This window comes from Fusarium vanettenii (assembly GCF_000151355.1).
Source record: "Fusarium vanettenii 77-13-4 chromosome 8 genomic scaffold NECHAsca_11_chr8_3_0, whole genome shotgun sequence".
In the NCBI taxonomy this organism is placed as follows: domain Eukaryota; kingdom Fungi; phylum Ascomycota; class Sordariomycetes; order Hypocreales; family Nectriaceae; genus Fusarium; species Fusarium vanettenii.
In genome coordinates this window covers 431,175-459,057 of record NW_003315873.1, presented here as the reverse complement: position 1 = coordinate 459,057, position 27,883 = coordinate 431,175, and the positions used below count along the sequence as shown (strand labels likewise).

At 53.1% G+C, this 27,883-nt stretch overlaps 10 protein-coding genes across 10 annotated transcripts; 4 read left to right on the top strand and 6 right to left on the bottom strand.

The window, feature by feature from the left end:
• The first annotated feature begins 2,287 nt into the window (after positions 1 to 2,287).
• Positions 2,288 to 4,362, top strand: NECHADRAFT_101401 (uncharacterized protein). The gene is made up of 5 exons (XM_003048488.1): positions 2,288 to 2,497; positions 2,772 to 2,799; positions 2,953 to 3,150; positions 3,229 to 3,363; positions 3,461 to 4,362. The coding sequence occupies exons 1-5, from the start codon at positions 2,430 to 2,432 to the stop codon at positions 3,617 to 3,619; spliced, it is 588 nt and encodes a 195-aa protein (XP_003048534.1). The 5' UTR covers positions 2,288 to 2,429; the 3' UTR covers positions 3,620 to 4,362.
• A 2,125-nt stretch (positions 4,363 to 6,487) lies between these two features.
• Positions 6,488 to 8,399, bottom strand: NECHADRAFT_95762 (uncharacterized protein; the record flags this gene model as incomplete). Its single annotated transcript, XM_003048292.1, has 4 exons — positions 6,488 to 6,516; positions 6,619 to 7,191; positions 7,245 to 7,407; positions 7,503 to 8,399. 4 exons carry the CDS (start codon positions 8,397 to 8,399, stop codon positions 6,488 to 6,490), a joined length of 1,662 nt encoding a protein of 553 aa, XP_003048338.1.
• Positions 8,400 to 9,333: 934 nt separating this feature from the next.
• Positions 9,334 to 11,424, bottom strand: NECHADRAFT_101400 (uncharacterized protein; the record flags this gene model as incomplete). The annotated part of the gene is made up of 3 exons (XM_003048291.1): positions 9,334 to 10,034; positions 10,087 to 11,179; positions 11,242 to 11,424. The coding sequence occupies 3 exons, from the start codon at positions 11,422 to 11,424 to the stop codon at positions 9,715 to 9,717; spliced, it is 1,596 nt and encodes a 531-aa protein (XP_003048337.1). The 3' UTR covers positions 9,334 to 9,714.
• A 3,181-nt stretch (positions 11,425 to 14,605) lies between these two features.
• Positions 14,606 to 15,637, bottom strand: NECHADRAFT_47308 (uncharacterized protein; the record flags this gene model as incomplete). The annotated part of the gene is made up of 1 exon (XM_003048290.1): positions 14,606 to 15,637. The coding sequence occupies one exon, from the start codon at positions 15,635 to 15,637 to the stop codon at positions 14,606 to 14,608; it is 1,032 nt and encodes a 343-aa protein (XP_003048336.1).
• A 290-nt stretch (positions 15,638 to 15,927) lies between these two features.
• Positions 15,928 to 16,657, top strand: NECHADRAFT_84064 (uncharacterized protein; the record flags this gene model as incomplete). Its single annotated transcript, XM_003048487.1, has 3 exons — positions 15,928 to 16,017; positions 16,066 to 16,252; positions 16,308 to 16,657. 3 exons carry the CDS (start codon positions 15,928 to 15,930, stop codon positions 16,655 to 16,657), a joined length of 627 nt encoding a protein of 208 aa, XP_003048533.1.
• A 708-nt stretch (positions 16,658 to 17,365) lies between these two features.
• Positions 17,366 to 18,554, top strand: NECHADRAFT_105135 (uncharacterized protein; the record flags this gene model as incomplete). Its single annotated transcript, XM_003048486.1, has 2 exons — positions 17,366 to 17,385; positions 17,498 to 18,554. 2 exons carry the CDS (start codon positions 17,366 to 17,368, stop codon positions 18,552 to 18,554), a joined length of 1,077 nt encoding a protein of 358 aa, XP_003048532.1.
• Positions 18,555 to 18,828: 274 nt separating this feature from the next.
• On the bottom strand, positions 18,829 to 20,704 carry NECHADRAFT_47616 (uncharacterized protein; the record flags this gene model as incomplete). The annotated part of the gene is made up of 4 exons (XM_003048289.1): positions 18,829 to 19,225; positions 19,269 to 20,338; positions 20,417 to 20,553; positions 20,659 to 20,704. The coding sequence occupies 4 exons, from the start codon at positions 20,702 to 20,704 to the stop codon at positions 18,829 to 18,831; spliced, it is 1,650 nt and encodes a 549-aa protein (XP_003048335.1).
• A 917-nt stretch (positions 20,705 to 21,621) lies between these two features.
• Positions 21,622 to 23,259, bottom strand: NECHADRAFT_47750 (uncharacterized protein; the record flags this gene model as incomplete). The annotated part of the gene is made up of 1 exon (XM_003048288.1): positions 21,622 to 23,259. One exon carries the CDS (start codon positions 23,257 to 23,259, stop codon positions 21,622 to 21,624), a length of 1,638 nt encoding a protein of 545 aa, XP_003048334.1.
• A 783-nt stretch (positions 23,260 to 24,042) lies between these two features.
• Positions 24,043 to 25,306, bottom strand: NECHADRAFT_47760 (uncharacterized protein; the record flags this gene model as incomplete). Its single annotated transcript, XM_003048287.1, has 4 exons — positions 24,043 to 24,159; positions 24,202 to 25,106; positions 25,162 to 25,230; positions 25,279 to 25,306. The coding sequence occupies 4 exons, from the start codon at positions 25,304 to 25,306 to the stop codon at positions 24,043 to 24,045; spliced, it is 1,119 nt and encodes a 372-aa protein (XP_003048333.1).
• A 421-nt stretch (positions 25,307 to 25,727) lies between these two features.
• NECHADRAFT_84059 (uncharacterized protein) lies at positions 25,728 to 26,402 on the top strand (the record flags this gene model as incomplete). The annotated part of the gene is made up of 5 exons (XM_003048485.1): positions 25,728 to 25,820; positions 25,868 to 25,926; positions 25,980 to 26,082; positions 26,161 to 26,239; positions 26,296 to 26,402. The coding sequence occupies 5 exons, from the start codon at positions 25,728 to 25,730 to the stop codon at positions 26,400 to 26,402; spliced, it is 441 nt and encodes a 146-aa protein (XP_003048531.1).
• Between the last annotated feature and the right edge of the window lie 1,481 nt (positions 26,403 to 27,883).

Genomic DNA, 27,883 nt, shown 5'->3' with positions numbered 1-27,883 from the left:
TTGTCGAGATGGCGCTACGTAAGCTTTTGCCCTGTTGCCAGTGGTTGCTCGGTACGGATATGAAGAGTGAATCAGCAAAGGAGGATACCGGTCAGCAGCAGGGAGGTAAAGACATGCAAGCGAACATGCCTCTCGATTCATTCTCCAAGCATGATGAAAGGCAAGGAGGCCAGCGCAGGGTCATCAACATCAAACGCCGGCCATTTCCCCTTGGAGGCATGACGACAACAAGAGCCGTTGGCATAGCCGCCGGATCCCAGCTGGAAATCTCCCCCAAGACCAGATCCCATCCAGGGAGGTCGGGATCCAGTCTCCGATGCCATGGCCTACAGGCCCAGTAGAAGCAAATGTGATGATGCAGCCCGAGGCTGATTCTCTTTAGTGTCGTGCTGCCCGAATGACACAGGCTGAGCCACGGTTTCAGCCCCGGAGCTATGGATAGAGCCTCCTAGCCTCCCCCTCAAGGTGGCATCGGCGGTAGAAGGACGCAGCAAGCGGCGGCGACGACAGGACTCTGTTTGGTGGGCCAAGGACTGGCTCGCGCACGTCAGGCCGCGTCTGACGGGAGAACGTGTGCAGACGGAGAAGAGCGTGAAGACTCATGCGAATGGCGTGCCGCGGTGTTGATGTCCTCGACGCCTTTGCCGAGAGCTGCCTGTTCCAATCTGATGTAGGTTGTGAAAGACTCATGCAGAGTCATCAGAATGCGCCAAGGACTTTTGTTTCCGTATTATAAGAGCGTGAAAGATGGCGACAGATTGGGCGTGAAAACAGAGGCCATCAAAGCAAAGCTGCCGTGTAATCAACAATCCCTCAATCAAACCGATCAAACAGCCAACCCCATCAATCGTCACCCTTCATATCCTTTGTGGTTCATTCATTCAGCCGGATCTGCCATCTCATCTCGTCATTATCCGGTAATAATCACCGGCATTGTCCGCTCGAGAAAGACGTCGGGTGCACGTCCGCCCTGCAGAGTACAGCACAGCATAGCACAACACAGCACAACAAGGCCGCGTCAAGGCGCCAAACAACAGATCCATCCCACTGAAAGTTTCGCGGAGGGCTCCCCGTGTCGGTCAGAAATAAACTGGGCCAGTTCCATTGTGAGTTTCCCCCTCCTGGCTGGGAAATAGAGGCTTGTGACGATACCCTCGCACTGTTGACGCACTGGGAAGCGACTCCACTAACCGGTCGCTGGATAGGGGACGGTCTTAGCGGTTGTTGCCACCCACCAGCCGACGCCAGGGCCACGCCGTTGGCTGCCTCAGGATCTACCAACCTGACCGGATCAAAGGTACCGATTGTGTGTTGACGCCCGCAAAAGAGTACCTTTTTGGCCTTGCTTTTTCCGTCTGCCCAGCCCGGTCTGTCCAGGGGAAACACCACGCATACATCATCAAAGAGAGCCCAGTCCAGGCCCCAGCAACTGCTGCAGCCCCAGCAACAGAGGACCAAACAACAAAGCGTCGACGCAGCTCATCTGCCGCCGCCCCGTTTCGCTACTGCGAGAGAGCTCTGAGTGCAGTGGGAGCTCCATTGGTGAAGGAGACCGGCCGACCACCTCCCTGGGTGCATCCATTCCATTATCAGCAGTAGCAAACACCATCAGCACTGCGCTGCACTGCACCGCACGGCATCAGCATCAGCCTCCTTCTTCGCGCGGCGTTCCCTAAGAGTAAACAGGATTGGATTCCAAGCCCAACAGGCCATTCTCGAAACAGGCGTCCTAAGCTAGTTCCTCCCGTGTTTAAAGGACCAAAACTCCCTTGGGCTGTCATTTCGTCACGCCCAGCTGCCATTGCACATCACCGACCATCGATTGCACATTGCCCTCTCACTGCCAATCGCCTAAGCCACTTGGACGGCCCATCCCAGCCTGAAAAAACACAGTGCGAATCATAGACGCCCTCGTCCCAACAACCTTGCACCGTCCACTCGCCAACCCCAGCACGACGCCCGGCCCAGCTCAGCTACCCTGACCTCCCTCCCCTCTAGACAGCAGGTACCTGGCCGCTAGAGCTTCCCACCGGTGCGCCAGAGGTACCTCTTGTCCCCGTCCTGTCCACTCTTGGCTGTCCTGAGGTGTCCTATCTGTCCTCCTTGCCTGCCTGCCTGGCGCTGCCTTAACATTTCCTTTCCCTCTCTGCTCTTTTTCTTCCCTCGCTCTCGCTCTCCCACCCGCCGCTACCTTGCCTTACCTACCAACCAACAAAACCCAGGCCCCAAAACCCGAACCCCCTTCTGACGTCCTCTTTCCGCGTCCAACTCTCCTTCTTCTCCATCCCCCATCGACCCGCAGCCGCCGCTCTCCGCGAAACTCACCTTCTGCAACATCGCCCGAAGCTCAAGCTCGCATCCACGCCAGCACCGCCGTTTTCTTCTTCTCATATTTTATTAAACTTCATCACAACCTAACAGCAAACGTCATGGCTGAGATTCGCCGAAAGCTCGTCATCGTCGGCGATGGTGCCTGCGGTAAAACCTGTTTGTTGATGTGAGTTTGCCAACTTCCTCCCGTTGCCTATCATCCATCCATCGTGATGTCGATGGTCGCCGATGCTGCAGCCAGGCCAAGCGCCCACGGCAGGAGAACCCAGCAGCTGCTGGTTATCTGTTGCTTGAATGCTTGGGGATGGCCTCATGCTGTTGGCGCCATCAGCATCGTGATGACCATCGGTTGCCTCCGCGTCCCCTGTCGCCATATCCATCAACATCACCATCACCATCGCCATCGCAGACCACCAGACTGATGCTAACCCCTTTTGCAGTGTCTTCTCCAAGGGCACTTTCCCCGAGGTAAGCATTGGCTCGACGACAACGATGCCTTGAACATGCTCCGTCCTATCGCTCGGCTCCACAACGACGACCCATTCGCGGCCGAGCCTCGTTTCGATCATCAATACAAGTCATCAACATCATCAATGCTCATGCTAACGATGCATCCTTCAGGTCTACGTCCCCACCGTCTTCGAGAACTACGTGGCCGATGTTGAGGTCGACGGAAAGCACGTCGAGCTCGCCCTATGGGATACTGCTGGCCAGGAGGATTACGACCGTCTTCGACCCCTGTCCTACCCCGACTCTCACGTTATCCTGATCTGCTTCGCCGTCGACTCCCCCGATTCCCTCGACAACGTCCAGGAGAAGGTTGGTTGATCCTCAGCCTCGCCCGAGCTGATAACCTGCCCGATCGGCACAGCCTTGCTGACACGTGCTCTTTAACAGTGGATCTCCGAGGTTCTGCACTTCTGCCAGGGTCTCCCCATCATCCTCGTCGGTTGCAAGAAGGATCTCCGATACGATCAGAAGACGATCGAGGAGCTTCGCAAGACCAGCCAGAAGCCCGTTTCTCCCGAAGAGGTACGATCCGATCAAAGGAATGCCCCTGTCCGGCTTCACCCGACCAAGACAGGCATTCCTCCTTGCATCATAAAGTACCATGCTAACAACTTGATAGGGTGAGGAGATCCGTAAGAAGATCTCTGCCTACAAGTACCTCGAGTGCTCGGCCAAGACCAACGAGGGTGTCCGTGAGGTGTTTGAGCACGCCACCCGGGCTGCCCTGCTGTCCCGCAGCAAGGGCGGCAAGAGCCACAAGAAGTGTCTTGTTCTGTAGAGGACGGCGCGAAGCCCCTCTGAGCGAAGCGCAGGCATACGTGCTGCGGCTCGACCCTGCGTTGTAATCCATCGTCGTTCCAGTTCACCCTCAACTTGGCCCCGGCAGTTCGGATGATACGGGTTCGCGACAGCCAAGAAGGCGACGGCTGTCGACATGCATCGGTTTTCTCGGAATCTGGAGTTTGATATCGTCTCGCTCTTGTCTGGTCCATCGGCCTACGCGCCGACCTTTCTCGCTGGATTGATGGTTTTCTTGTCGGCGGAGCCCACGATTTCTTGGACCTCCTGAAGTCTTAGCAGCTGCGGGAGGTTGCTATACCGACAGATACCTCGTCTTTTTTCTTATCACCATGGCAGGCGAGCGGGACCTTTGTTTTATGTATCTGCGTATTGTGTATGGGGGAGGTGGGCCAGATGTCTTTTTTCTTGCTTGGGCTGCCGAGGAGAAGGATGAGGAGTGACTCCCGCCCCCGACTCTGGGGTCCTTTGCCTATCGGCGGAAGCTGATGGTGATGGATGGTCAAGATGGTTGGGGAGGCCATGGGAGGCTCCGTGGGCCGGTGACGGTGACGGCGAGAGCGTTTGTGTGTATGGAATTGGGGTCCGGCTGGGGGAACCTTGTCGGGCCAGGTCATAAATTTTTCATTTTTTCTCTTGAAGCCTCGAGACCGTTATTTAGATCATGGAGATGGGACATCTATTGCGTAGGGCCTGCCTGTTTAATCATTGTTTTTGTCGCAACTTGTTTCTGTGACGTACCTCTGCTTCGTTTGATGGTTATCTGGTGTTGTATCAACCTTGGCCTTGTATTGCTTGACTGCTCCTTATGCTTTGGGCTTTACTTGATACTAAAGAGTCGTCCACTGCTTTTATTATACCTGATGTTACTTTTCTCATCACTTCAGCTTTATCTCATCCTTTTGACTGTCTCCCCATATGTTCTTGGCCATTGTCCCACTGCAGATAGATAGCTCAATCTACAGACAAGGCTTATCTCTTGGACTATCCACGTGCCAGCGGCCGGTCATGTGGTCCATCCCACTCACACCTCCCCCCGTGCTCCCCTCTGATGACGCCGTGCCTGTTTCGGCACTGGTGATACAGGTGATGTAATCCCATCAATCACCACGCAGAGGATGGTCACCCACAGGTGTGGGCGTTAGTCAGGAGCTGCCTAGCTTTAGGTCCGGCAGTGAGTCAAGCGCGGGAACCGAGTGGCATTCATCGAAGGGCATTTCATTCAACAAGTGGAAGTTTGTTTGGATTCATTCTTGATCAACCTTGAATTCCCTCATCTAAAAACTGAGTCGAGTTCGAAAACGAAGGGAGCGTTTAATAAAGATGATTTCCCCGCCCAGAACAAGTTGATAAAAAAAAAAAAGGAGTGGTGCTGTAAAGTAAAGAAAAGCGACCCCCTCCGTTCACATTCATGCCTCCCCATAGTGTGTATCTTTATTTCAAAATTTCTAGGGGTTTTACCCCGTGCTTGAATCAACTCCTGCTCCCATCATGGTTCTCGTCATAAAAAAAGGTGTATCTTGATTGCGTGCTTAGACGGGGCAGTGCTAGAAGAGTAAGTGTCAGCATGATGATGATGATGGATGGAGGGAGAGGGGAGACGTACAGCACCGCAGCTGGAGCAAGTCTTGCCGCCGCCCGAGATGGCAGCGCTGCAAGAGGGGCAAGTGCTGTGGCTGTAGTTGACGGGCTGCATCTTGTCTGAGATGGATAGAGAAGGTGTACAAAGTTTACTTTAAAGGGGGCAAGATAAAAGAAGAAGTTGAGAGTGTACTAAAGAAGTCTAGGAAAGAAGAGTCACAGAGGAGGGGGGAGGTGGTAATATATGTACAAGTTCACACTGCTGCTGGATCGATCATACACACGAGATTTACGTTACGTGAAGCGGGGTCAAACAAAAAGACCCTCCCTCTTCCTCTAGCGGGCTCTCGTTTTTGTTTTACCCCCGCGTGCGATTCGTCGGGTGACACCCTACGGATATGGGGTGTGTGTGATGTCGGGCTCAGCTCACTTTCCGACGTTGGTTATTCGTCACAAATGTATGTGGGCCGGGTATATGCAAGGCTTTCAGATTCGAATAACCTCAACAAGAAGAATGCCCGTGGAATTGTTATCGAGTCTTTTGATGGATGTACTTGGAGCGGGGTGGGGGGATCCCGAGTATATCGTGTGAGCAACATGTCATGATGGTCTGGGCGGTGAAACTTGGGGATCTTGAAGCGAGAGACGAGGAGCCTCTTCTTGAAGATGTTAAAAAGAAAAGTCATTAAAAAAAGAGTATCCGTCAGATTGTGTATAGTGGCAGGCGGGGACTAGGGCAGAAACAAACAGATCATGTTCTAGAACTATCTGGTCATCTTCCTGTAGGTAAGCTAGCGTGAATAGGTGTCATGGAGAGATCAATGCTTCACGATCTTCCCAAAACGACTTGTTGAATAAAACACGCCACACGCCCTCTCTCTCTCTTTTCTTACTGCTTTCCCTATAGTAATACTTGCGTATAACAAGCCCATATCCATGTGGATCTCTTAAAACAACGCGCGGGTTCTCTCCCGTCGTCGATCACCGTCCATCTACTTACATACACATGTTTCTCAATACCCATTTCCACCTTTTGTACATGACAGCCCCTCTCTCCACAGTCCAATAATGTCCCCTTGCGCGTCTCGAAATCGTGCTCGGGCTCAGCAGCCCCCCTGTATATTAATCGTACACCTCCTCCCCGACGAATGGGGCAAGTCTATATGCTCTGTTTTTCGTCATGTTTTTATGCCCAATACATGTGAGGCCAAGTAATGCTTTGCTGGCCTTGAAAGCCAATAACCTTTCCATCCGACATCCCGAGTCTTTATGCGCACACCGCCGGTCCGTCCTTGTCTGGCAGGCAAAAAAAAGTCAGTTCATCGTTCAAGAAACACATGCTGAAAGGACCGACTGATCCCGAGGGATCTCGGATATCCATCGAGTAGGAAGACTTACTGCTTATCATCTTCTGCACTGCCTGGAGCACGCTGATGACCATGACGACGACTCCGAATACCACGACTGCATATGCCATGTATGTCCGCCAGCTCCGCGTCGTCAGCTTGATGTAGCACATGGGTGGTAGGATATACGCCATGGCTACTGCGCTCGTTGCGCCCACCAGCTCAAACACGGCACCCAGATCACATGTCACCAAGCTCAGCACCAGCGCCGCTACCACGAGACTCGTGCTAAACAGCAGATGCCGGTTCATGTTGAAGGGTTCATCCGGGAAAAAGTAGGTCAGCATCACCTCACGACACACAAACGCCTCGAGGGGTAGTGTCGTGAGCATGTTGAGGCCGAAGCAGAGACGCGCCACGTTGACCATTGTGCTGTCGGCGGGAAAGTTGTTGAGAACATTGCCCAGCGTCTTGTCGCCAAATGTGAGGAAGCCGCCTAGTGCAAGGACAAGGCAGAAGAGCATCGACACTCCAGTAGAGTAGTGAGTAACTCGGGAAAAGTTGTCGATGGTAGGGGTCTTGAGAGACCCGTAAATGAGTAATGAGTTGTGATGACAGACAAATGCTACAACCATCAATATGTGCCCCTATATCAATGTATAAACTCAGGGCACTCACCAAATGAAATAACGCCAATTGCTTGAAAGAAGCCATCGTTGACGAGGAGAAGCGAAGGGCTAAACGACCCTCGCTCCGACGCGGGCGTCAAGACACCCTGCACGAGCACAGTCACGACAATGACCACCATGCCGACGAGTGCAAACGTACTCGCCTTTGCCAGCTATTCAGAAGCCATTAGTCCGTTCCTTTTAAGAGCATCACAAGGGAAAGGAACACATCCGACACCCGAAACCCTCCCCCTTTTTTGGTTCTCACCTTGGAAATATCCCGATACAACGTCAACGGGTATCCAATGCCCAGCACAAACACCGTTATAGCCACCTGCCGGTTCGCAAGCAGGCCCAGCACGGGGACGTTCGGTAAGTCTGGCCATATGGCCTTTAACACGTGGGGGATCGTGTCTCCCACGATGACGCCGTACGCCACCATGCCGCCAAATGCAAAAACCCACTGCGCGACGCTGATGGCGATCAAGCCTGGCTGTCCGAAGCAGTGCTCGACCGTCCCCTGGAAGTGGCTCGTCCCGCTGAGCTTGCTGTTGATGACGATAAGACAAATAGTCCAGTCGACCACAATCGTCAAGCCGACCAGTAGCAGGATGCCGCCTACCAAACCGGCCTGGCGCACTGCATATGGCTGACCGATGATACCGGCGCCGATGATGGAGTTGGCCATATTCATAAAAGCCGACTTTAGACCTGACTTTGGTCGGTTCATCTCATGCTCTGCCAGCTCCCCGGGGTCGCCCATCGAGTTGGCGACAGTTACGCTCGGCGCCTCAATGCCCGTCAGGAGCGGCATGCGATGCGCCCGCGCAGGGCTCGCCGCCTCCTCCATATCAAAGTATCCATCGTCCTCGGAGCGCCGCGTTCCATGTCCGCCGAATGCATCGCCGTTGCTGACGGGGACAATCTCGGGTGTCAAGTCGAAGCGCACGCGGCCCGGCGTCCGGGGTGTATGTCCTCCGTTGGCATCCTCGGCCTTGCCGGAGCCGCCCTTTGTCAGGTCCGCGCTTCCGCTGCCGCTGCTCAAGGCATCGTCGTCGCCCACGCCAAAGTATTCGTCGTCGTCAAAGTCGTGGCCGGCTGCTAGTAGACCGCGGTCCTCGCCGTGAGGGTTCGGGGAGCCATTGTCCCTGCTGGCGTGCGTCATTGTCGGGGAAGGGGGGCAGCAGCGAGGTATCGCGTGCGCATCTTCTCCCCGCGGAATTGAAGAGTAGGTATTTTCGTTCGTTCGCTCGTGAAGGAGTAGCTAGCCGCAGTAAATGTATACACACAAAAAAAAGAGACAGAAAAAAAGATCGACAATCAAGAAGCAAAAGAGTTGGAGGTTGGAGGTTGGAGGTTTCGCGCTTTGCCTTGCCTCCCGTCTTTGCTGTCTGTCCTTCCCCCAGATAAGCAAGGGTAGCGTCACTGGACGCGCGAGGGCCGTGGGATGATGGACGCTGGGATTGGCTGCGCCCCCTGCTGTGGAAGGCCCGGAAACTTCCCTAGGGCCCCTGTGGAATCGGGCTCTCGGTGCTGGAACCGCCCGTAGCTCTAGCGTATGCAGGGGCACGGGTCCAGAGGCTGAAGTCGTTTTAGACAAAGAGGTTGAGGAGGAGTTGGTTTCTTTGCCACGAGGAGTGTCCCTTGCTTCTTGTGAGTTGGTTGTGAATAGCTTAGTGAGGCTGAAAGATGATGGCTCTCTAGAAATGGGATACAATAGACATGTTTACTCAGCATTGCCGCAGCGCAAACCATAGCCCAATACGAAGTTGTCGGAATAGGGGTCTAATTTACACCCCGTCTCCTTTTTTCAAGGGTCCAATGGTCCAGTGGGATGGGAGACACAAACTCCCCATTCCATACTAGGACCAGGTGATAGAAATAGTAGTATCGATTTAGTGAGGAGATCCTCATATTGTGACCGCTTTATTATGGCATGGCCACCTTTAGTGTACACTCGCTGCACCTCGAACGACGCTCACCAGATGTGCGCAGCCTCGGGGCCATGTAGTCTCCGACGAAATTTCATGTACGTATGAAGTCTGCCTTGTTAGTTGATGAATATCAATTCACGGGCTATCAATTCACGAGCAAAAACTGATCCAAAGACTTTGTCTATTGAGGCTGCAGGCTCTTCTCTATTAAGAATACCATTCAAGCGTGGCCTCAGCCATCTATTTCCTCCTCCTACTTATGTATTTCCTATCCCTGGGGCGGGTATCTTTGCCATCATGCTCATCTGCCCGTCACACCACGCATCCCGTCATCCCACGCGTCTATGGGGAGGCGACTTGCAACATGTCTATTCTGTCCCATCTGCACAGCTGCCATGTCCTTACACGAACGTCGTCGTGTCGTGTCGTGCATGATCTAAGTGGTGTCCCCCGTGTATATGTATATCCGTATCTGCGCGTCTCTGGTGCGAAATTGTGTGTATCGTAGGTGATATTAAAGAATGTACTGCCGCTCGTCTGGTCCCTTTAGACCAGGAGGGCGAAAAATGGTACTATACAGAAAATGAATGTGAAGCGGGCTTGTGAGAGCAGCCCTGTTGGTGCAGACGAGTCCTTGGTCTCGCTGGACTGGCTCGCGTCCGAGGTGGACGTGCCAGTGGTGATGGATTCCTTGCCGAGGCCGACGTCTGGTCCTGAGGTTGCTGTCGAGTCGGGGAGGGCGCTGACTCCAGTTTCCTCCGAGTCATCAGCAGTCTTTGTTGCCTTGGCTGAAGAAGTTGAAGTTGAGGTCTTGGTCTTGGAACTTTCCTTGTCAGAGCTACCTGTGATGACGTTGCTGGCGAATCCTGCTTCCTGTTAGCTGGTGATATCAAGTAAAAGATGAGTACTTCAACCTACCGATTCGTCGCTCGTCGGCGTCAAAGATGGCATAGACGTTCTTGATGAAAGTATCTCCAAGCAGCCAAGCTCCCTGAACAACCTCGTAGCCGTAAATGTTGCTGGTGCACTCGCCATCCTTGTTAGGGGGCGAGACCCAATCCTTTGGTGAGATGACATAGTCGACGCCAGAAAAGGTCACCGTCAAGTTTCCTTTGCTGTCGCAGGGGACCTTGTATGTCGTGTCGTCACTGCTCGAGGCTCCGGGGATAAGGGCGTGCAGCTTCTTGACGTTTTCAGACGAACCAAACATGAAAGAAGTTCCCGTGTCGATAAACGTGCGGATTCCACCAATGCTGGCGCCCTTGCCGTTGTAGCCCATATCGTCCATCTTGATAGCCCAATCATTGTCCTTGCCGTCAGGAAGAGAGGTGTATGTGATCTTGCCGCTGTACTTGTCGGTGTTGGGGGAACCAAAGCTGATCTCGCCTTCGTTGGTGCCATCAGACGCGCGGTTCAGGGCGATGCAAAAGATGTTCTTATCAATGTTGCCAGATGCTTCCAGGGTGGACAAGAAGTTTTCGTTTGCGCCCTTGTTCATGGCAAGACCCAAGATGCCGTCGAATGCAAACTGAACAAACTGATCCGAGGTGTTCGTTGCCAACCCAAACTGATACTCGAGATCCATGCCCGCCACGTGAATGTTGTCCTTTGCGAGCACACCGCTAACCTTGCCAGAGCCGTACGCAATGTTGAAAGGCTTGTTGATCAACTCCAGGGAATCCGAATCGTCAGGACCAAACGTGTTGTGCATCGCGCACGCCTTGCTCGTACAGTCGGCGCCCATAACCCAACTCGAACCAGCACCCGTGTCGATAAGCATGTACATTGGCTTCTTCTTGGATCCGATGTCGACCTCGATAAAGTAAGAGTAGTCGGTTCCATCCTGGTTGACACCCTCGGTAAACTTTCCCTTGGTCTCAACTGCCTCCATGACATCGTACTCGTTGGCTCGCTTGGCCAGTTCGCTGTCGCTCGGGATGTCTTGGCCGCTGTACTTGGCCACCAGTCGTGCTGCCTCACGGGCAGCTCTTTCGGATATGGGCAGTTTGTTCTGCAGCAGTGATTGGGTTAATGCAAAGGTGACAACAATGGCATTCCTGCAGTGAAACAAACCTCAGCAGCCCTCTGTTTGATCCCCATTCGCACACTTCGACCTTCCTGACCTCGAATGCTCCTATGGCTTCTTGTGACACTCTTCTTCTCTACATCTCGACGCCAATCTGGGTCATAGGGAAAAAAGGCATTGGCGGATGAGGCGCATAGTGCCAGCTGTGCCAGCAAAACTGATGGACGCATCTTGTAGGCGGAGAGTAGAAACCTCGGGAAAGCTTGAAACGCAGGCTTCCCGATGATATATCCGCGGATGAACCGGAAGATGCAGCAGTGAGAGAAAGATCCGAGTGGTGTAGTAAACCGGGCTGGACCAACTCGTCACGGATTGTCTCAGACGCGACCGGCTTTGGAGAGCGAACCGGAGCAGCAGTTGACAATCGAGGGAGCGAAGCCTCTGGAGAGAACCAGGCAAGCGGCTGGCGCGATGTATTAAAGGATTAGAATTATGAGGCCGGCATTGGAAACTGGAACGGCACAATGGTATCCGTATGCCGGATGCCACCAGACACAGGCAAGTAGAGGGATAAGCGAGATGCTGGAAACACACACAAAAGCCCGCACGCAGAGGAAATGCTTGGCTTCTTTGGCGGAGGTTACAAGTGAGACTGACGAGCCTTCTTTGGAACAAGACTTCTCTTGTCGTCGAGGCGGCCTTTTCGGATGCTACCGTCAAGGATTGGGACGGTGACGGAAGTCGGAGTAGGTACTTGGCCGAGGATGCCGAGGGAACGAGAAGAAGTACTTGAAGGAAGGAAAGACAGCAAGATGCAAAAAGGAAAAGAGGAAACAAGAGAGGGCAAAGAAGAAGGGAGGAGAGAGAGAGGGGATTATTACGGGTTAAAGGTAAGTAAGTGAGAGAGAGCGTGAGAGAGTGACGAAGAAGAAGGTGGATAAAGTATGGGGAGAGGGTGGAGGTTAGAGGTGGTTCAAGACAAGGAGGAGGACGAGCTGAGAACAGACGAGACGGGACGGGAGTGACCTGGGTGGGTTGTAGCTATCATCCCAGTCAGGCAGTCGACCTTCAAGGTGCTGATGCCCTATCTCGAGGCGCTCGGGCTACTACAGATGAAGGCTAGGGCCACCTCTTTAGGACCCTCCCCTGGTGAACGATCATCGCCAATGGTACCTGAAGATCAAGTACCTGCCGTCTTTTACTCTGTGCCTGAATCAGCGACGAAGCCTCCTTTTCCGCCTCGTTGACCAACAAGCATCGAACAAAGACAACGGGAAAGACAACAACAAAAACAAACCCGCCCCACGGGCTCCAGAGTGGCTTGTCTCCCGCATCGTCTGTCTGTCCATGCCAGTCAAACGACCGCATCGCCGGGGACCCACGGTGAGCATGGACGCATCTGGAGCATTGCAGCTCTGCCCATCATTCACTGGTGTCCTCCCCCCGGGCCACCGCCGCAATGTTCATCTCTCGCGGGGCCAGGGGGTGTCATTCACTGAGTGGTCCAATTGATGCTAGCCGACTGGGGAGCGACGGTGCGAAAGACAGCCGGGGGGGCATCAGAATGTGGATATTGCGGTGCAATCGGCCGAAGATGCCTGTCCTCGTTGGTCAGGACAGGTGCTTTTGGTATTGATCTCGTATTTTTCTGAGGATACATACGAGTGGTGCAGTAAAAAGAATTGGAAACAATTGCATACCCTTTGTCTGTCCGTTTGCAATGTCTCGCCTCTCTTACCAAGAAACATCCCGAGACGTGAGGCTTGCCGCCCAGAGTCTCACTGCTTCTGCTGCCCCTGACCCGACACGACCGAGTGCATGCAGCTTGCGTATGTTGGATGCATTCTCTCTCGTCTGTCAGTCCCCTCCCTTCTAGAGATCTACAGTGACACAGGTGCTACAACGTGGAGCCCAGCGGCAAAAAAGAGAACAAGCTTTGAGCGAACTTGAATCAGTTTACGAGCCCGTAGAAACAAAGTTTCCTTGGAAGACACGCGTCCCCTGATGAGACATTGAGCGGTCAATTAATTGATAATTGACAGCCAGACATGACCCCGTTCAAACCCCGTTTCAACATTGAGCAGAAAGCTTGATGCCTCTGGCGTTTAACACGTGAAGCAGCCGTTTGAACGCACATTCACCAATTCAAGCTGCAATGGACCAGAAGCTGCCAATGGAAGATAAGCCCCGTGGTCGTCAGTAGCCAGGCCCTCCCCTGTCTCAGCATCGCATCGAAGTCAGCCGCCATTGGACAAAGCGTCTACTGCTTCTCTCAAGTCCATCTCGATGCATGCACCGTCGTTACGCGTAGGTCCACAACAAAGCTGCTAGATCCCCTGACTATTTAGCCGCCAGCCAGCCTCAGTATCCCTCAGCTCTGTCTTGAAGCTCCAATTTTTCAGACGTTTTTTTTTTTTACTGCATGTCGTTACGCGTCGTGGAGACGGAGAGAAACTTCCAGGATGCTGCATGCTGTCCGCTTACTGTAGTAGCTGACATGCAACATCCAGGAGTCCCGTGGTCTGATGGATGCAACGGACCTCGTGGGCGTCAAACCTGGCTTGCCCTTTTTTTCCCCACACGCTCGAACAAAGATATCAGATATCAGCCAAACGACCTCGGCGACTGAGCAGGGTTGTAAGCGGTCAAAACGGTAAAAACTGGCATATCCCTGCGCATAAGACATTGTCCAAGTCAAAGCTTTTGCTGTACGGCATAAGATCCATTCTTAAGGCATTTCTAAATAGAAGTGATTGATCAGAATCCTATGTATAGCGAGACGCTTACAACATCGAGTCTTGGCTCCCAAACGGGCATCGCCAACTTCTTCCGATGTAGCATCAACTCTCGCGCCGCATTTCCACTTGATGAGATGCCCCTATATCCGTACTCCGTACTCCGTACACCTCAGTGTCCTACCACCGACCAGATGACTTCATCAACTCTCAAAACAAGTTTCATCCCACGCTTCGTCTTCCAAAGCAAATAAACCCACAGCTCCATCTCTTACCCGCAACCCAAGTCACTCTTGAAACGACGGAACCCACAAGGCCCGGCCTGGCCTCCGTAGATCTCTAACCCTCACCCCGGCAAGATAGACTCTTGGCCTTCCCCGTCGGTGCAACGCCATCACCTCGGGATCCAATTTCAATGCAAATCGTCCTTCTGCTCATCTCAATGCGTTTGAGCACAGATAAGCATGGTCGATAGATTAATTAATTGCGGGCACGTGGAATGGAAATCTACACTTGGAGGGACGGCAGATCTTCATTTTAATATACCTCCATGCTACGTAGGTTATCGGGGAAGTTGAAACGCTACTCAACATGTTACGCGCCATGACAGCATAGTCCAGCTTGTTTCTTCTTCAGCTTTGTGCATCCTCCATGTCTCACCGAGAGGCATCCAACCTCACGGCATCTCCTCCAGCCCAGCGTCAATAATGGTCAACCCCTGACTTGCCGACAGCCACTTCTCGGCCCTCTGCAGCGTCAGCTGCTCAAACCCATCCTCGGGTGCATTCTCCCACAGCGTCCTCCTCACAAGCTCAAACTCGTCCAGGTCGGCGTTTGTGGAGCCCCAGGCGGCCATGTGCCGGAGAAAGTACCAGACAGACTCGTTGTGCCACTTGAACGACGCCGCGAGGTTGAGCGTCTCGCGAAAGATGGGCGATGTCTCGGTTGGTGGTCGCATGTCGAGGAGGAATATGAGGAACTGCCATCCGGAAATGTCGTCGTGATGGGCGAAGCACCACTTTTGCGTTGCTGAGACGAGGCGTGATAGGACCTCGTTCATGTTTAGTGATGGGGTGATAAATGTGTTGGTTAAATATCTGGCATGACACCAGGCGTAGTAGTTTCGTGGATGTCGCTCTCCGGATACCATAATGATTCTCGTAACGTCTTCCTCGGCAGGGACGTCAAGTTCATGAAGGCGGAACTGGTCCATCAGCCATCGACGGTGATTCCATAGAGTCGGTGACTTGGTATGTCGGTGAAGACGGCTGGTCAGTAAGCTATCCATCAGATGCTTCTCCGTATGTAGTATCTCTTTCACGTTTTCCTTTTCTCCTTGGAGTCGTTTCCTAATGACTCTCTTTCTTGTATTGGCAGCGGTCAAGTGCTCCGGGTCCATCAGCAACATAACTGCTGTGGACCTCAAGATCTCGTCAATCGATATTGTGCTGCCATCTTTTATGTAGCTCATAAATATCTTGTGTGCTACCAAGAAGGCCTGGACTAGCCGTAGCTTTGGAAGTGCAATGGCATTCTCATCCTTTAGGATTATCTCATTGGGATCAAGCACATGGCTTTTGCCTAACAGCTCAATCTCGAGGAGCTCATCAGAAGGTTCTGTGAGGACGGTAGAAATCTCATCAAACACGGCACCGTGATCACCATGCTTGAGAGACTCCTTGACACTTGCATCAAGTGCCCTCGACATCTGAACAAAAGAGAATATGCCGAATAAAGTGGTGGCAAACTGTGAAATGAAGCTTTCCAAGTGACAAGTATAGGGTAAGCAAGAGGGAGGGTTTTTGGTGGTGTGGAGGGGTTTGAAATGGAGCCCTCCATGCAATGTGTCGGGGCTATGACATGGCCCCGACACCACCACGTTGACAAAAGAACCCGACCTTCAACACCGCCAACAGCATCGACGACGAGCTTCACCCGGCGCTCGAGGAACCACGAAATGCGCAGATAGCCCACGATTACTATACTAAATCCGTCAACATGGCTCACCCTCTTATGCTCTCCATCTTCCTCATCGAGGTGGTTGTCCACCTCGTCAACGCCATCGGAGCCAAGGCGATCAATAACCTGGTATGTGCCTCCGAAGCACCATAGGAGCTTCCACTGACTTGCTTTAAGCTCTGGACGCTCATCAACTTCCTCCCCGTCCCGACGGCCAAGGCGGCAGGCGAGCAGCGCAAGATGCAGGCAGAGTACCTCAAGGTCCAGAGGGAGCTCAAGGCCACGAGTAGCCAGGACGAGTTTGCCAAGTGGGCGAAGCTGCGCCGACAGCACGACAAGCTGCTCGAGCAGCTGGAGAAGAAGAGTACGTCTACAGACAAGAATATAGGCTTAGACACAGCTGACACGTGTGCCTACAGAGAACAGCATGGCTGCTACACGATCCAAGTTCGACACTTCCCTCACCGGAGTCCGCATCGTCCTCACCCGCGCGCCCCAATACTTTCTGCCATTCTGGTACGCCACCGAGCCCATGTTCTGGCTGCCGTACGGCTGGTTCCCATACTATGCCGAATGGATCCTCTCGTTCCCTCGCGGACCCATGGGGAGTGTCAGCATCGCCTCTTGGCAGCTGGCCTGCACAGGTGTCATCCTCCTCTTCAGCGACCTGATCATGGGCATCGCGGGCCTGGTGATGAACGCCAAGCAGAGCAAGACCAAGGAGGCGCCCGTCAAGGCTCAGGTCGAGACGGAGAAGAAGGAATTATAAAGCGAACAAATATGTAGATATATCTGTGCATACGCTACGGCGCAAAGAATGGAGCAAAAATTACAGTTGATTTTACGATTGGGATGTATCTCTTTGATAAATTTGACGCAAAGTTCTTCATTGCCGGAGCTGAGACTTTGTAACACGACAGAGAATAACCCTTGGCAGGGTATTTTGGGGTTCATCTAGGCAACATATTGACTCTAGCGACCACGGAGAAGTAGGATCGCAAAAGCTTCGAAAGTGCCAATTGGAATGGAGTGAATATCTGGACGTGTCACTGTCACACGGGACGCGAGTCGGGGACGTGAACAACGGGCGCGTAAGCCATGTGATTGCACTATCGAGCTATGATTAGGAGTAAACAGACAAAGAAGAGAGTGAATACTGAACAAAGAGTGAGAAAGAGGTGCTTATGGTTGGAAAAGTTTGTGTTGAAGAAGAAGAAAAAGTTGACCAAGAAGAAATTCTTCGAGCTTTTTGCTCTCGAAGAAAACGCTCGGCCCCACCTTCAATCTTCCTGGCACCCCACATTTCTCCCGGCTTAGCGACACCTTTGCCTTAATGAGAGTTGTAGGGTACTTGAGTAATCGCCTTCGACGTCACTGGTTCTGCCTTCGCCCTTTGAACACTTCAACCGTGTCAACTTTTAACCAAAACACCAACGGATAACAGAGACTCTCTGACTGAGAGCACTTATCCGCCATCATGGCGATTCCCTGGGATTCGTAAGTTCTCCTGTATCTGACCTTGTGTATGCTGGCTGTTCTCTTCTTGGAACAACGGCCACTTACACACACAAACTCACATGTGCAAGCCCAGCTAACTCTAACGTCCCAGCATCCGTTCCCTCGTCATCTTCTTCGGGCCTATGCTCCTCCCCAAGGCCATCTCTTACTACCGCTCCTTCCGCAACGGCTCGACCTCCCACCGAGTCCCCATCGTCCCCGTCCCGCCCCGCGTTCGCGTCGCACTCGGCCTCCTCGCCTTCCTCTCCTTCACCTACATCCTCAAGTCGCTGCCCTTCCTCGCGCCCGAGAACCTCTTCCAGGCGACGCAGAGCCGGCTGCAGATCCCCGTCGATGTTCTCTTCAACCGTGTTGCTGCTGGAAGACCTGGGAATGCTTTGACGAAGCAGGATGAGGCGCTGCGCATGAGATTCGTCAACCTCGAGAGCAGGCTGTTATATATCCAGTATGGACCTAAAGTTCTGGCCGATTGCCCATTCTGCCACTCCGACGACCCGAGAACATTCTTCTACTACGCCATTCCCCAGCTTGTTTGGCCTCACCTTGCAAACCTCGTCGCCGTGGCCATCGTAACGAGCCCCTCCTTCACAGGCAAGGCAGGTAATCAATGGCGGGCCAAGGCTACAATGTTGGCCGCTGCTATTGCTGCTCTTGACATTTACTTTGTCAACTCTTACAACTATCAAGCCAACGCTCGCGCGCTCCGCCTACCAGAGGTTGACTTTTTCTTCTGGACTTCCCGTGTTGCGCGTCTGGCTGCCCTTGCGGCCTTCAACGCCTCCCTTGCGTGGCTGCTTTACCTGTCCTCAACCAACAGGGCCTTTGCCGAACCCCCTTCGGCAGTTGAGCGTATCGAGTCAACATCCCGCGCTCTGCTATCTGTAAAGAGCAAGCTCAGTGCGCTGGGAATAGTAAAGAACACGGCGCTGCGCGACGACGAGCTTCGCTCGCGTAGCCACGCCTACTGGTCTCACGAGGTGCGCCTCATGGGTGAGGTCATGGAGGAGAGGGACGTGGTGGAGGGCGTCAACGATGCACTGAGCAACCGTATCGACATTGGCACAATCACAAGGGACGCAGATGCGTATGCGCAGAATGTGCTGCAGCCATTGCAGCAAGAGCCGGCGGATGATGATAGTGATAGCTAGTATCTAGCCCGCCAACCCCTTCTTATCCCAACCAATCCACTGAGAAAGAACCTATTCATACAGAGAGGTCTATACCCTTCAAGGGCCTTCTTTGAGCCCACAATAAACACAGCTCGTACCCTTTTTTTTTGCTTCTTCAAAAACCGTCCGGAAATCTTGTGCCCATCCCATTATCCGCCCGTTTGGCCAGCTCCCCTCTCCCCTTGAAACATGCACCGTGTCCACCTCCCTTGTCTTGTGATAGCGTAACACCATGTGAACTCTCCCTAGTTTATTAATTTTTGGAATCTGGTCGCGCCGATTCCGGTCTTACAGGCCCTGTGGCGGCACTGCTTGAGCTTCCCTTTCTGCTCGGCGTGTCTCCTGAGCCCTCTTGGGCGCTGCGTTCTAGGAAGTTGGCCCATAGCTCTGACAGCGACTCCTTGTCCCTAGAGGATGATGGCTCCGAGAAGACGTCGGCGCTGAGCGAGGGCGAGCTGGGTGTTCGTGTGAAGGGGGACATGGGTAGGCGAAGACTGTTGGAGGCGCCGGGGCGGGCGAGGCCGGCCTGTTCGCGCTGCTCATCAGTCCAGTTAAGGTAGCCAGCCATGACTTGGAGGACCTGGAAGCGCTTGGCGTCGCCGCGGTCGAGAGTGAGGAAGTGGAGGAGGTGGTTGGTGACGATTTGTCTGCTCAAGGTTAGTACGAATCGTGACACATCCGTATGCGACATACCTATCGACATTGTCCTCCGGCTTGGTCTTTTTCAGGTATCGCAGTGCCTTGGTCAAGTGATCATTCAGCACAATGGCCTCGTGTCTCAGCTTTCCTATCAAGAGGTTCTTCTCCTTGACCTCCTTCTCGAACGGCGCTGTCCTCTCGAGCTCCTGAGTTAAGGACTGCTTGGCCGTCTCGGCCTCGGTGGCGCGGGCGTCGGCCTCCTGGACCAACTTCTTTAGGCCCTGCACCTGCTCCTCAGTCGTCTCGACCATCTCGCGCAGCTCCCTCTTTCGGGCCTCTTGTATCTCGCGGAGGGCGTTCTGTAGGTTGTCGATGAGGGTCGCCTGGCTATCCCGCTCCGAGTTGGCACCCTCGTAGCCCTCCCTTAGGGCAACGACCTGCTCCTCCAGCTCCGAGACCTTGTCGACGAGGCTCTCCTTGATGGAGCGCTCTTCCATGGCGATGACCTCCCACTCGCCCATAGCGTTCGCAGTCGTTTCCATCTCTTCCTTGAGGTGCTGTACCTGTCGGACGAGCTCATCCTTTTCCTTGCTCCAATTCTGCGCTGACAGGTTGTTGCGACTTCGGAGTGTGTTGAGCTCTCTTGTCGCATCCTGCAGATCCTCCTTCAGCTTGCTGACGTCTTCGCCGGACGACACGGCCGTGTTCCTGAGCTCGTCATTCTGCGCCTCGAGCTCTTCTATCCTCTCTTTAGCCTCCTCTAGCTCTGCCTTGTCGCGCCGTAACCTGTCGCTTAGCGTCTGCTTAATCTTCTCGACGCGGCCGAGGAGGTTCTGATACTGCTCCTCGGCCGACTCCTTTGCGGCGTTGCTCTCCTCGAGGTCGGCCTTGAGCTGTGTGACCTCGCTGGCGTGTGATTCCTGGATGCTCTCGAGCTGCCTCCTCAGCTGCTCGACCTCAGCCCGCAGGGCCTCTCGTTCCTGGCTCATGGCCTCTAGCTTGGCAGAGGTGTCTGAATCGTCGGGCTTTTCGCCATCAACCGTCGGGGGTGAGAGCCCGTTGCTCTTGGGCTCTACGGCATGCCCGTTGCTATCGGCGGGTACGTCTGCATCGACCGGAGTCTCCTGCAAGGGGATATAGGGTCAGCGCGAGGGTGCATTGGTGGAGGTGGACGAGGAGGGGGGTCATGAACTACTACGCACAGGCTGAGTGGGTGTATCTGGCTCCTCCGGGGTGCCGTCGGACGCTTGGTGTGGCTCAGAGTTGTTGGCGGGCTGCTCTTGAGCCTTGTTCTTGTTGGCGTTCTTCTTCTTGTTGTTCTTCTTCTTCTTGGACGAGGCTGCACGTGGAAAGAGGCGAGGCCCCCCATCATCAGGACACGTTCATTCTCCATCTGCGAGCGAGCGATTGGATTGATTTGCAGGGGGACAGGGGCCGCACGCACCTGAATTTGACGCCTGGGTAGGGTCTGTAGTGGGCGTGGACGACATGGTGAGGTTGCGATGCGCCAGTCAGAGGCATCGAGAGGGATCAATGTCGTGCAGAGATGCCCTCTTTTTCTAGTGTAGATGTATGCAGAGGGACGTGTACGTGTTAGGTACGCCTGTCCTCCCTGCGGTTGATGGTGCAGGTCAGGTAGATTGGGGTGGGTGGATGGATTCCAACACGTCAGCTCACCTACAACGGCATTTAGTGGATGAGCACCTGGAGCTGCCCTGGAGTTAGCGGGAGCGGGAGTACAACGGCCGCTGCCAATGTTGAGATACGGGCTGGTAATATCGGCTCGGAAATGTCAATTGCTTGGCGTTGGCCTTATTTAACTGATGCACGACTGAGATGAGGCATGGTTCTTGTGATGTGACCACATACGAGGGGTTTCCTGGTCTGTTATTTGAGCTAATGATGACCCATGGCATTGACTTTATGACACGAGATATCTCGACGATGGAGGGATCCTCTTAATGCTCGTACTCTATAGACGTCCGGAATTAGAATCATCTTTTTCATGTGATTTATATGCTTACTCTCATAACCAGATTCAGCAGCTGGATGAGCTATATTCTGCACATTTTCGTATCCATCCTCATCTTCAATGTGGGCCTTCAAACATCGTATCTCACCCAGGTCATTTACGGTGCTACATTACCTCTACCCCCCCGCTGTCGATCTTGAAAGATGCAGTCTTGGCTCCAATGTTTGATGCAAGATCTCGCGAGAGACATTTTGTCATTACACCATTCGACAGATAAAATGGTATTGTACCTGTTTTTGATTCTTCATCATGCTGGATGTGCAAAGTGTCACCTCGTATAACATCATCACGTGTGATTGTGAAACTCGTGTTCAACACTGTCAGATGTGCTTTATAAACAATTGGTAAATCTCCTGTTACAATCTGACAACGCTTCTAATTCAACACCTCAGGCTTTGCTTGGTAAACCACCTTACCCTGGCTCCAAGTCTGATATACCCTGGCCTCTAGTAGAGACTCTGGCGTCCACTGCGTATCCAGCGTCAAGAAATCCGCCCTCAGACCTGCCTTCAAGCTTCCAGTCCACTCCTCCGCGAAACGAGAGTACGCCGCGCCAGATGTAGCCGCAGTCACGGCCTGAGACAGCGTGAGCGCAGCATCGGCGTTGCATTTGGCGCTTGATGTTGGCTGGAGTGCAGACTTTCTCGTTGTGGCATTGTACAGGTTTGGGAACGGTAGGTGTCGAGCGGTTGGCGCGTCTGTACCGATGGCGACGCAGGCGTGTCCCTCAAGAAACTCACGGTAAGGGAAAGCCCTCTCCCATGTCGCAGGCCTGATGAGCTTGGCGTAGGCAGAGTTGAGTGAAGGATCACTGTGGACGGGCTGGATAGATGCTGTGATTCCCAGCTTACCGAGACGTCTGGCATCTTCAGCACTGGCAAGCTCCAGATGCTCGATGCGATGTCTTCCCCGGGGACTGTTGGCGCTGGCAATGCCGTCGATTGCTTGTGTGATTGCGGCATCTCCAATGGCATGTACCGCACACTGCATTCCAGCTTCAACAACCCGCTTGATGACTCTCTGTAGGGCGTCTCCTGGCCACAACGGCGGAACAATCTCCTTGCTCTTGCCGTATGGGTAGCTCATCGCCGCGGTACACCCATCCACGACACCATCACTTATGATCTTCACTCCAACGACGCAAAAGTCGGGCGACCGTGAAGGATGCCACTTCTGGTTCATGGCGATGGCCTCCTCAATGTGTTTAAGCTGCGCCTCTTCGTCTGACTCGTAAGGGATGAGCCAGTGAGCGGCAAAGTGAACGGGAAGACCCTTGGTTTTGCGATACTCTTCGAGTGCCTCCCAGTAGTTCATGTCCATGGCCATGTCGATGACTCCGGCGTATCCAGCCTCGATGTACGCTTCAAAGGCACTTTGTAGTGCAGCTTGCTTCTCTTCAGTCGTGCAAGCACCAACCAGATGAGGCCAGACAAACGCAGACACGGCTGTTTCAGCAAGCAGGCCAGTTGGATTTCCAGCCTCATCGCAGGTGACGTGCTCTCCACAGGTAGCCTTCATCTCTTCCACAGGCAGCTCTTTCAAGGCTGCTGTGCTTAGCCATGAAGAGTGTAGATCGAAAGCTTCGATGTAGATAGGACGGGGGTCCAGGTCGTCCAACCATTTGGCTAGACCCTCGCCGTCTGTGACGGATTGCATCCAGCCCTTGCATAGAATTCGAGGCACCTCAGGATGCTCCTTGGCGTACTTGGAGATGGTGCTCTGTATATCCTCAAGTGATGCGCATTGTGATACGTCCAGCTTCTTTAACGAGAGGCCAAAGAAGAGTAGGTGGACATGACTGTCGATAAAGCTAGGAACCACAACTCGGTTCTCTAGGTTGACGACATTGGCGCCCGCTTGTTTCGCTTGTTGTACGGGTTCATCGGTTTCCTTTCCAACATGGACAATCTTGGATCCATTGATGATCATGGAATCATGATAGACGGCATCTTCTGTTGCATCTTTTGCGTCACCAAACAACCTTCCGTTGATAAAGATTGTAGACTGTGTCATTGCTTGGGTGTAAGCGATTGATGAGAGCTGTCGTATTGAGGATTGTTGCGAGACTGTAGATGAAACAAGAATCAAGAAGACAGATCATAAACATTGGGTAGCAGAGCTTATAAGTACAAGATCCTCATACACATCGAAGCTTCCCATGAGGCATCATCCGTAAACGGAACCCCGCATAGAAACTTCCCGGCTCCCAGGAACGGATAACTAATTGTCTAGCCATGTTTGGGAGCTGTCTTGCATTTCGCTTCAGACATGTATACGCATATGCATTCCCCTCCAATAGAGATAACCTCACATGAGAAAGTCCTAGCCGTATCTAGTCAATATCTGTCACACCTTGTCAAGGTTTCCCCAGGGTCGCGAGTATTGACCTTCCAGGGCAAGAATAGGCGCGGGTATTCTTAGTCATCAATCTAGGTGGGACCTTGAAGTGATCCTCATTTGAACACTTTCTCGCGCCTCGCTTCCAAATTTTCTCTTCTTCATCTTACATCCCCTTCGCACATCAAATTTTTGAAAAAGACCATTGTATGCCGTGGCTTCTTCATAGTCTTGCGCGAAGTAGACAATCGATCGCCTTTCATAATCCCATTGCTTGCTCTTTTATTTCCTATGAGTGCTATGGGTTCGCTTATGTGCGTACATATCAACATCAAAACGTAGAAAAAGAAAACTTCTCTCAGACGAACATCGTGACAACTGGTCCAGACATGCAATTCATTATGGACTTTTAAACCCTATATCTATGTCGCTGAACTCCTAAATCATTGAACGATTCACTCAAGCCTTTGCCTTGCGGCCCTTTGCTTTTGTCCCCTTGGCCTTCTTTGCCTTGGGGGCTGGCTTTGCCTTGGTCTTCTTGACCTCGGGCTCCTCGACAACAGGCTCAGGCTCAGGCTCCGCAACCTCAGCGGGCTCCTCGACCTTGGGCTCCTCGACCTTGGGCTCCTCAACCTTGGGCTCTTCCTTGGGCTCTTCCTCGGCGGGAGCAGCCTCAATCGCCTTGACCTCCTCTCCGTTCTCAATGGCCTTGGGCGCAGGAGGGGGGACGTCCTTGATCTCAGGCGCCTCAAACTCGTAGCCAATCTCCTTGAGCTTGACAGCCTTCTTTGCTCGCCTGCCTTGCTCCTTGGAAACCTTCTTTGTCCAGCCAGCCTCAGTCAGGGGTTTCTGGAGCTGATAGCCGGCCATTTTGTTCCAGGGAACCGGCTTGAACCGCCGGTTGGCGCCCTTGAAGAGGTCGTCGTGCACCTGCTCCTTGGGGATGACTCGGCACTTGAGGATGTGTCCGAACAAAAGGTAGTTGTCCATGGTCTTTGCGACAATCTCAGCCGTAGTCGCCTCAGCGAACTTGACAAAGGCGTAGTGCTTGCTGGCACCCGTCTTCTTGTTGCGCGAAAGTCGGAGAGCCACAATGGTGCCAAACTGCTCAAAGTACTGTCTCATCTCGTGCTCGTAGAAACCGTGGGGGATTCGGCCGATGTAGATGACGCCAGCGTCCTCGTCGGCGCCCTCAGCGGCCTTCTGAACCGCCTTGGAGACCTTGGGGATCTTGCCGACATCCTGTCCGGGCTTGAAGACGACGTCGCCCTCAGTGATGTCCTCGTCACCAGAGTCCAGCTCCTCCACGATGGCCTTGACCTCGTTGCTCTCCTCGGCTTCGGACTCGGACTCGTTGGGGATGTCGAGCGTGGTGGTTTCCTCCTCCTCAACGACCTTGACCTCCTCGACGGCCTTGCTCTTCTTGGACTTTTGCGCCGGCTTCTCGACCGACTTGGCGGTGACGGCAACCTTCTTGACCGACCTTTGCTTCTTCAGTGACACGGGCGATCCATCTTCGGCGGCTATCGAGATGTATTAGAGACGAGAGGTGACTGCAATGGAGTTGGATGGATTTACCCTTCCGCTTGCCCTTGGCGGCCTTGACAGGCTTAGCAGCGCCGTTGGGCTTCTGCACGTCAGAGACGGCTAAAAATCATTAGCGCATGAAGATTGACAGACGTTCGATATACTCACACTTTCTTTTCCTGAGTTCTGGAGCCATTGTGTCGTGTTGTGCTTGCTGGAGGTACCTGCGCAAAAGCTGGACGGCGGCCGCAGAAAAAAAGATGGAGGCGTGGAAAAATTTGGGATTCTGCCGCGTCTGATGTGGGCGGTGAGAGACCGCCCACTATCAGCGCGGGGGTTGGGGTCCTTTAGTGGCTTGGTCCGCTAAAGGGTCGCCTGCAGCTTCTGGAGCTTGGTGATAGGCAGTCGACGCGACGACCAGACTTACACTTGGAACTGGCAACAATTTGAGTCGCAAACCAGTTCATCGCCCTTGTGAATACTGGAGATGAAGGTAATCTGAATTAGATAAGGCTCGTATATCCTCGTCGGTTCTATCAGCACCACCTCTAGGGCGCCCCTAATCACTTCACGACGGCATATTCTGGACCTGACAGTTGGAGCTCTTGAATCTCAAAATGTCGGCCAAGCAGGAGAACCTGACCCACGAGGAGTTGTGGGACGATTCGGCCCTCATCGACTCATGGAACGAGGCCTTAGAGGAGTACAAGGTAGGTGAGTCTGAGAAGATTGGAGAGCGTCTGCTAACGGCCGATAGAAATACCACAGCATTCACGCGAAAGGCGGCAGTGTTCGAGATCTGGAGTCTAAGAGCCAGTACGTTGTCTCGAGATAGCAGCACTGGTTACTCTACTGACATCTTTTTCTAGGGCTGCGACCAAGCACGAGTCTTCTCCTGATCGCCTTCAAGATGTCGAACTTATTCAGCCTGAGCACCCATCCACTTCTGCGCAAGAAGCTGTGAAAGAGGAAGTAAGCTATCTTGTAACCCCTTCCCATACTTTTTGACGTGAGGAAAACACAGAAATTATTCAGCAGCTAACTAAATAGACACCCTCATCACGCAACGAGCCTCAGGCTACGCCCCAAGGACTCCCCTCATTCCCTGTGCAGGCTGTTCTAGGCTCTGGTAAGTCAACCACACCCGCGAACACCTCTGACCAACGGCTAACAAAAATTTGCCAGTGCAAGATGAAAACCTCAAAAAGCTTCTCATGTCATGGTACTATGCCGGCTACTACACTGGCTTGTTTGAGGGTCAGCAGCAAGCTCAACAGAACCGGGGGTCTTGACTCGACACAATTGTTTTGTGCCCGAGGCATCCGAGTTCAGATACACTGGCAGCCTGTGTGTTGGTGAAATGAAGTTGACCAACAAAGTCGCGACTTCGGGAAGCCAGAGACTCTTGCAAACTCGGCTTTGGACGCCGGGTTGAGACACTACAACTTGGCTTACCCCATGGTGAACATGGGGTGTGTCAATCTCAACAGCCAGCGATCCGAATAGCGACCGGACTGTTGTTTAAATTACACGAGGAAAGAGGGTTTGGGGGTACATGGGTCATAATGGCGATATGGATGGCGAGGAAAGGCTTTGTGAGTCTTCTCCCAGCAATGATAGGAGGCAAATATTGAGTACATTCTGTGAAGGACACTGTAAGTTAAACTAGTAACCCCGAGAACAATAATATCGAAATCATGGGAGAAGTAACACTAAATTCCGGATAGGGCTTCGTATGTAGTCTGGCTGGGTCTGCTCCAGTAAACGGTCGAATGGCAGCGTACGAGGACAGAATTGATCGTGATGCTCGACTGACCCTCGACGTTCTACGAAGAATACATATGTGAACTGCGCGGGGCCCAGCACCACACTATGTTTGCACGCTGGTGCAGCGATGAACTATACCGGAGGATAAATGATGGCCGATTCTGCGCAAGCGAGAATGCTGGCCTGGGAGGACCGAGAAGGCTATTGCCGATCGCCGTATCATAGTCAACGACTTATCCTGGATCCACGATTGCTTGTCAGACCTCATATCGTGGCCGCTCAAGTCAACGGCTCCAGGTCTAATGACGCCCGTGGAAGACTGTCCGTCCTTGAGAGTGTCGGTAGAGATTGCTTGTATACAGGGAGCCACCGTAGAGGGTATACTCGCCTCAACCTAGAGCCTTCTTTCCTGCTCATATACGCAATAAAGGAATTGCATAAACCATCTCCGCCAAGACATGGAGAAGTGGGCAGCCGAGCAGGACATCGACATCGAGCGCTTCAGCAACTGGTACGGCGAGCTGGAGATTATGCAGGAGGATCTTGAGTCAACGAGTGAATGCATGACTGCCTTTATCAGCGTGTCAGATGGTCTAGCTAGGAGGGACGACATTACTGAGGTCACTCGGCGCTTGTTAGCCGGTAAGTGTGGACGGTGCCTGAGGCTTTACCCAAGTCAGAACCGATAGATGAATGGTGAGACGGAGACACGTGGGAATTGATCTGGTCATGAAGTTTACTCCTGGATGGGATGAAATGAGGGAGGGGCTGTTTAATGTGATGGCTGGTCAAGTTTGACTGAACTCGATCATTAATGGCGCACAACTATAGCAACGCGATAACACCTAAGAACGAATTTCTCATCAACTTTTGCAGTTTTGGGCGATATGTCCAATTGAAACTATAACAAACCTCGCTTAAACGGCTATTGTTGGCGACTCGCGTTGAAACACCATCTGTTCCACCCTAGCAGATCTAGACTTGGGCCCCCCTCTTCTCCCCCCCA

What these genes read in the sequence shown, in the direction of transcription:
- NECHADRAFT_101401 (XM_003048488.1), top strand. Translation starts at nt 2,430, where the DNA reads ATGGCTGAGATTCGCCGAAAGCTCGTCATCGTCGGCGATGGTGCCTGC. An exon ending in CCAAGGGCACTTTCCCCGAG is followed by an intron (nt 2,800 to 2,952) that starts GTAAGCATTGGC and finishes TGCATCCTTCAG; the next exon opens with GTCTACGTCCCCACCGTCTT. An exon ending in AGCCCGTTTCTCCCGAAGAG is followed by an intron (nt 3,364 to 3,460) that starts GTACGATCCGAT and finishes ACAACTTGATAG; the next exon opens with GGTGAGGAGATCCGTAAGAA.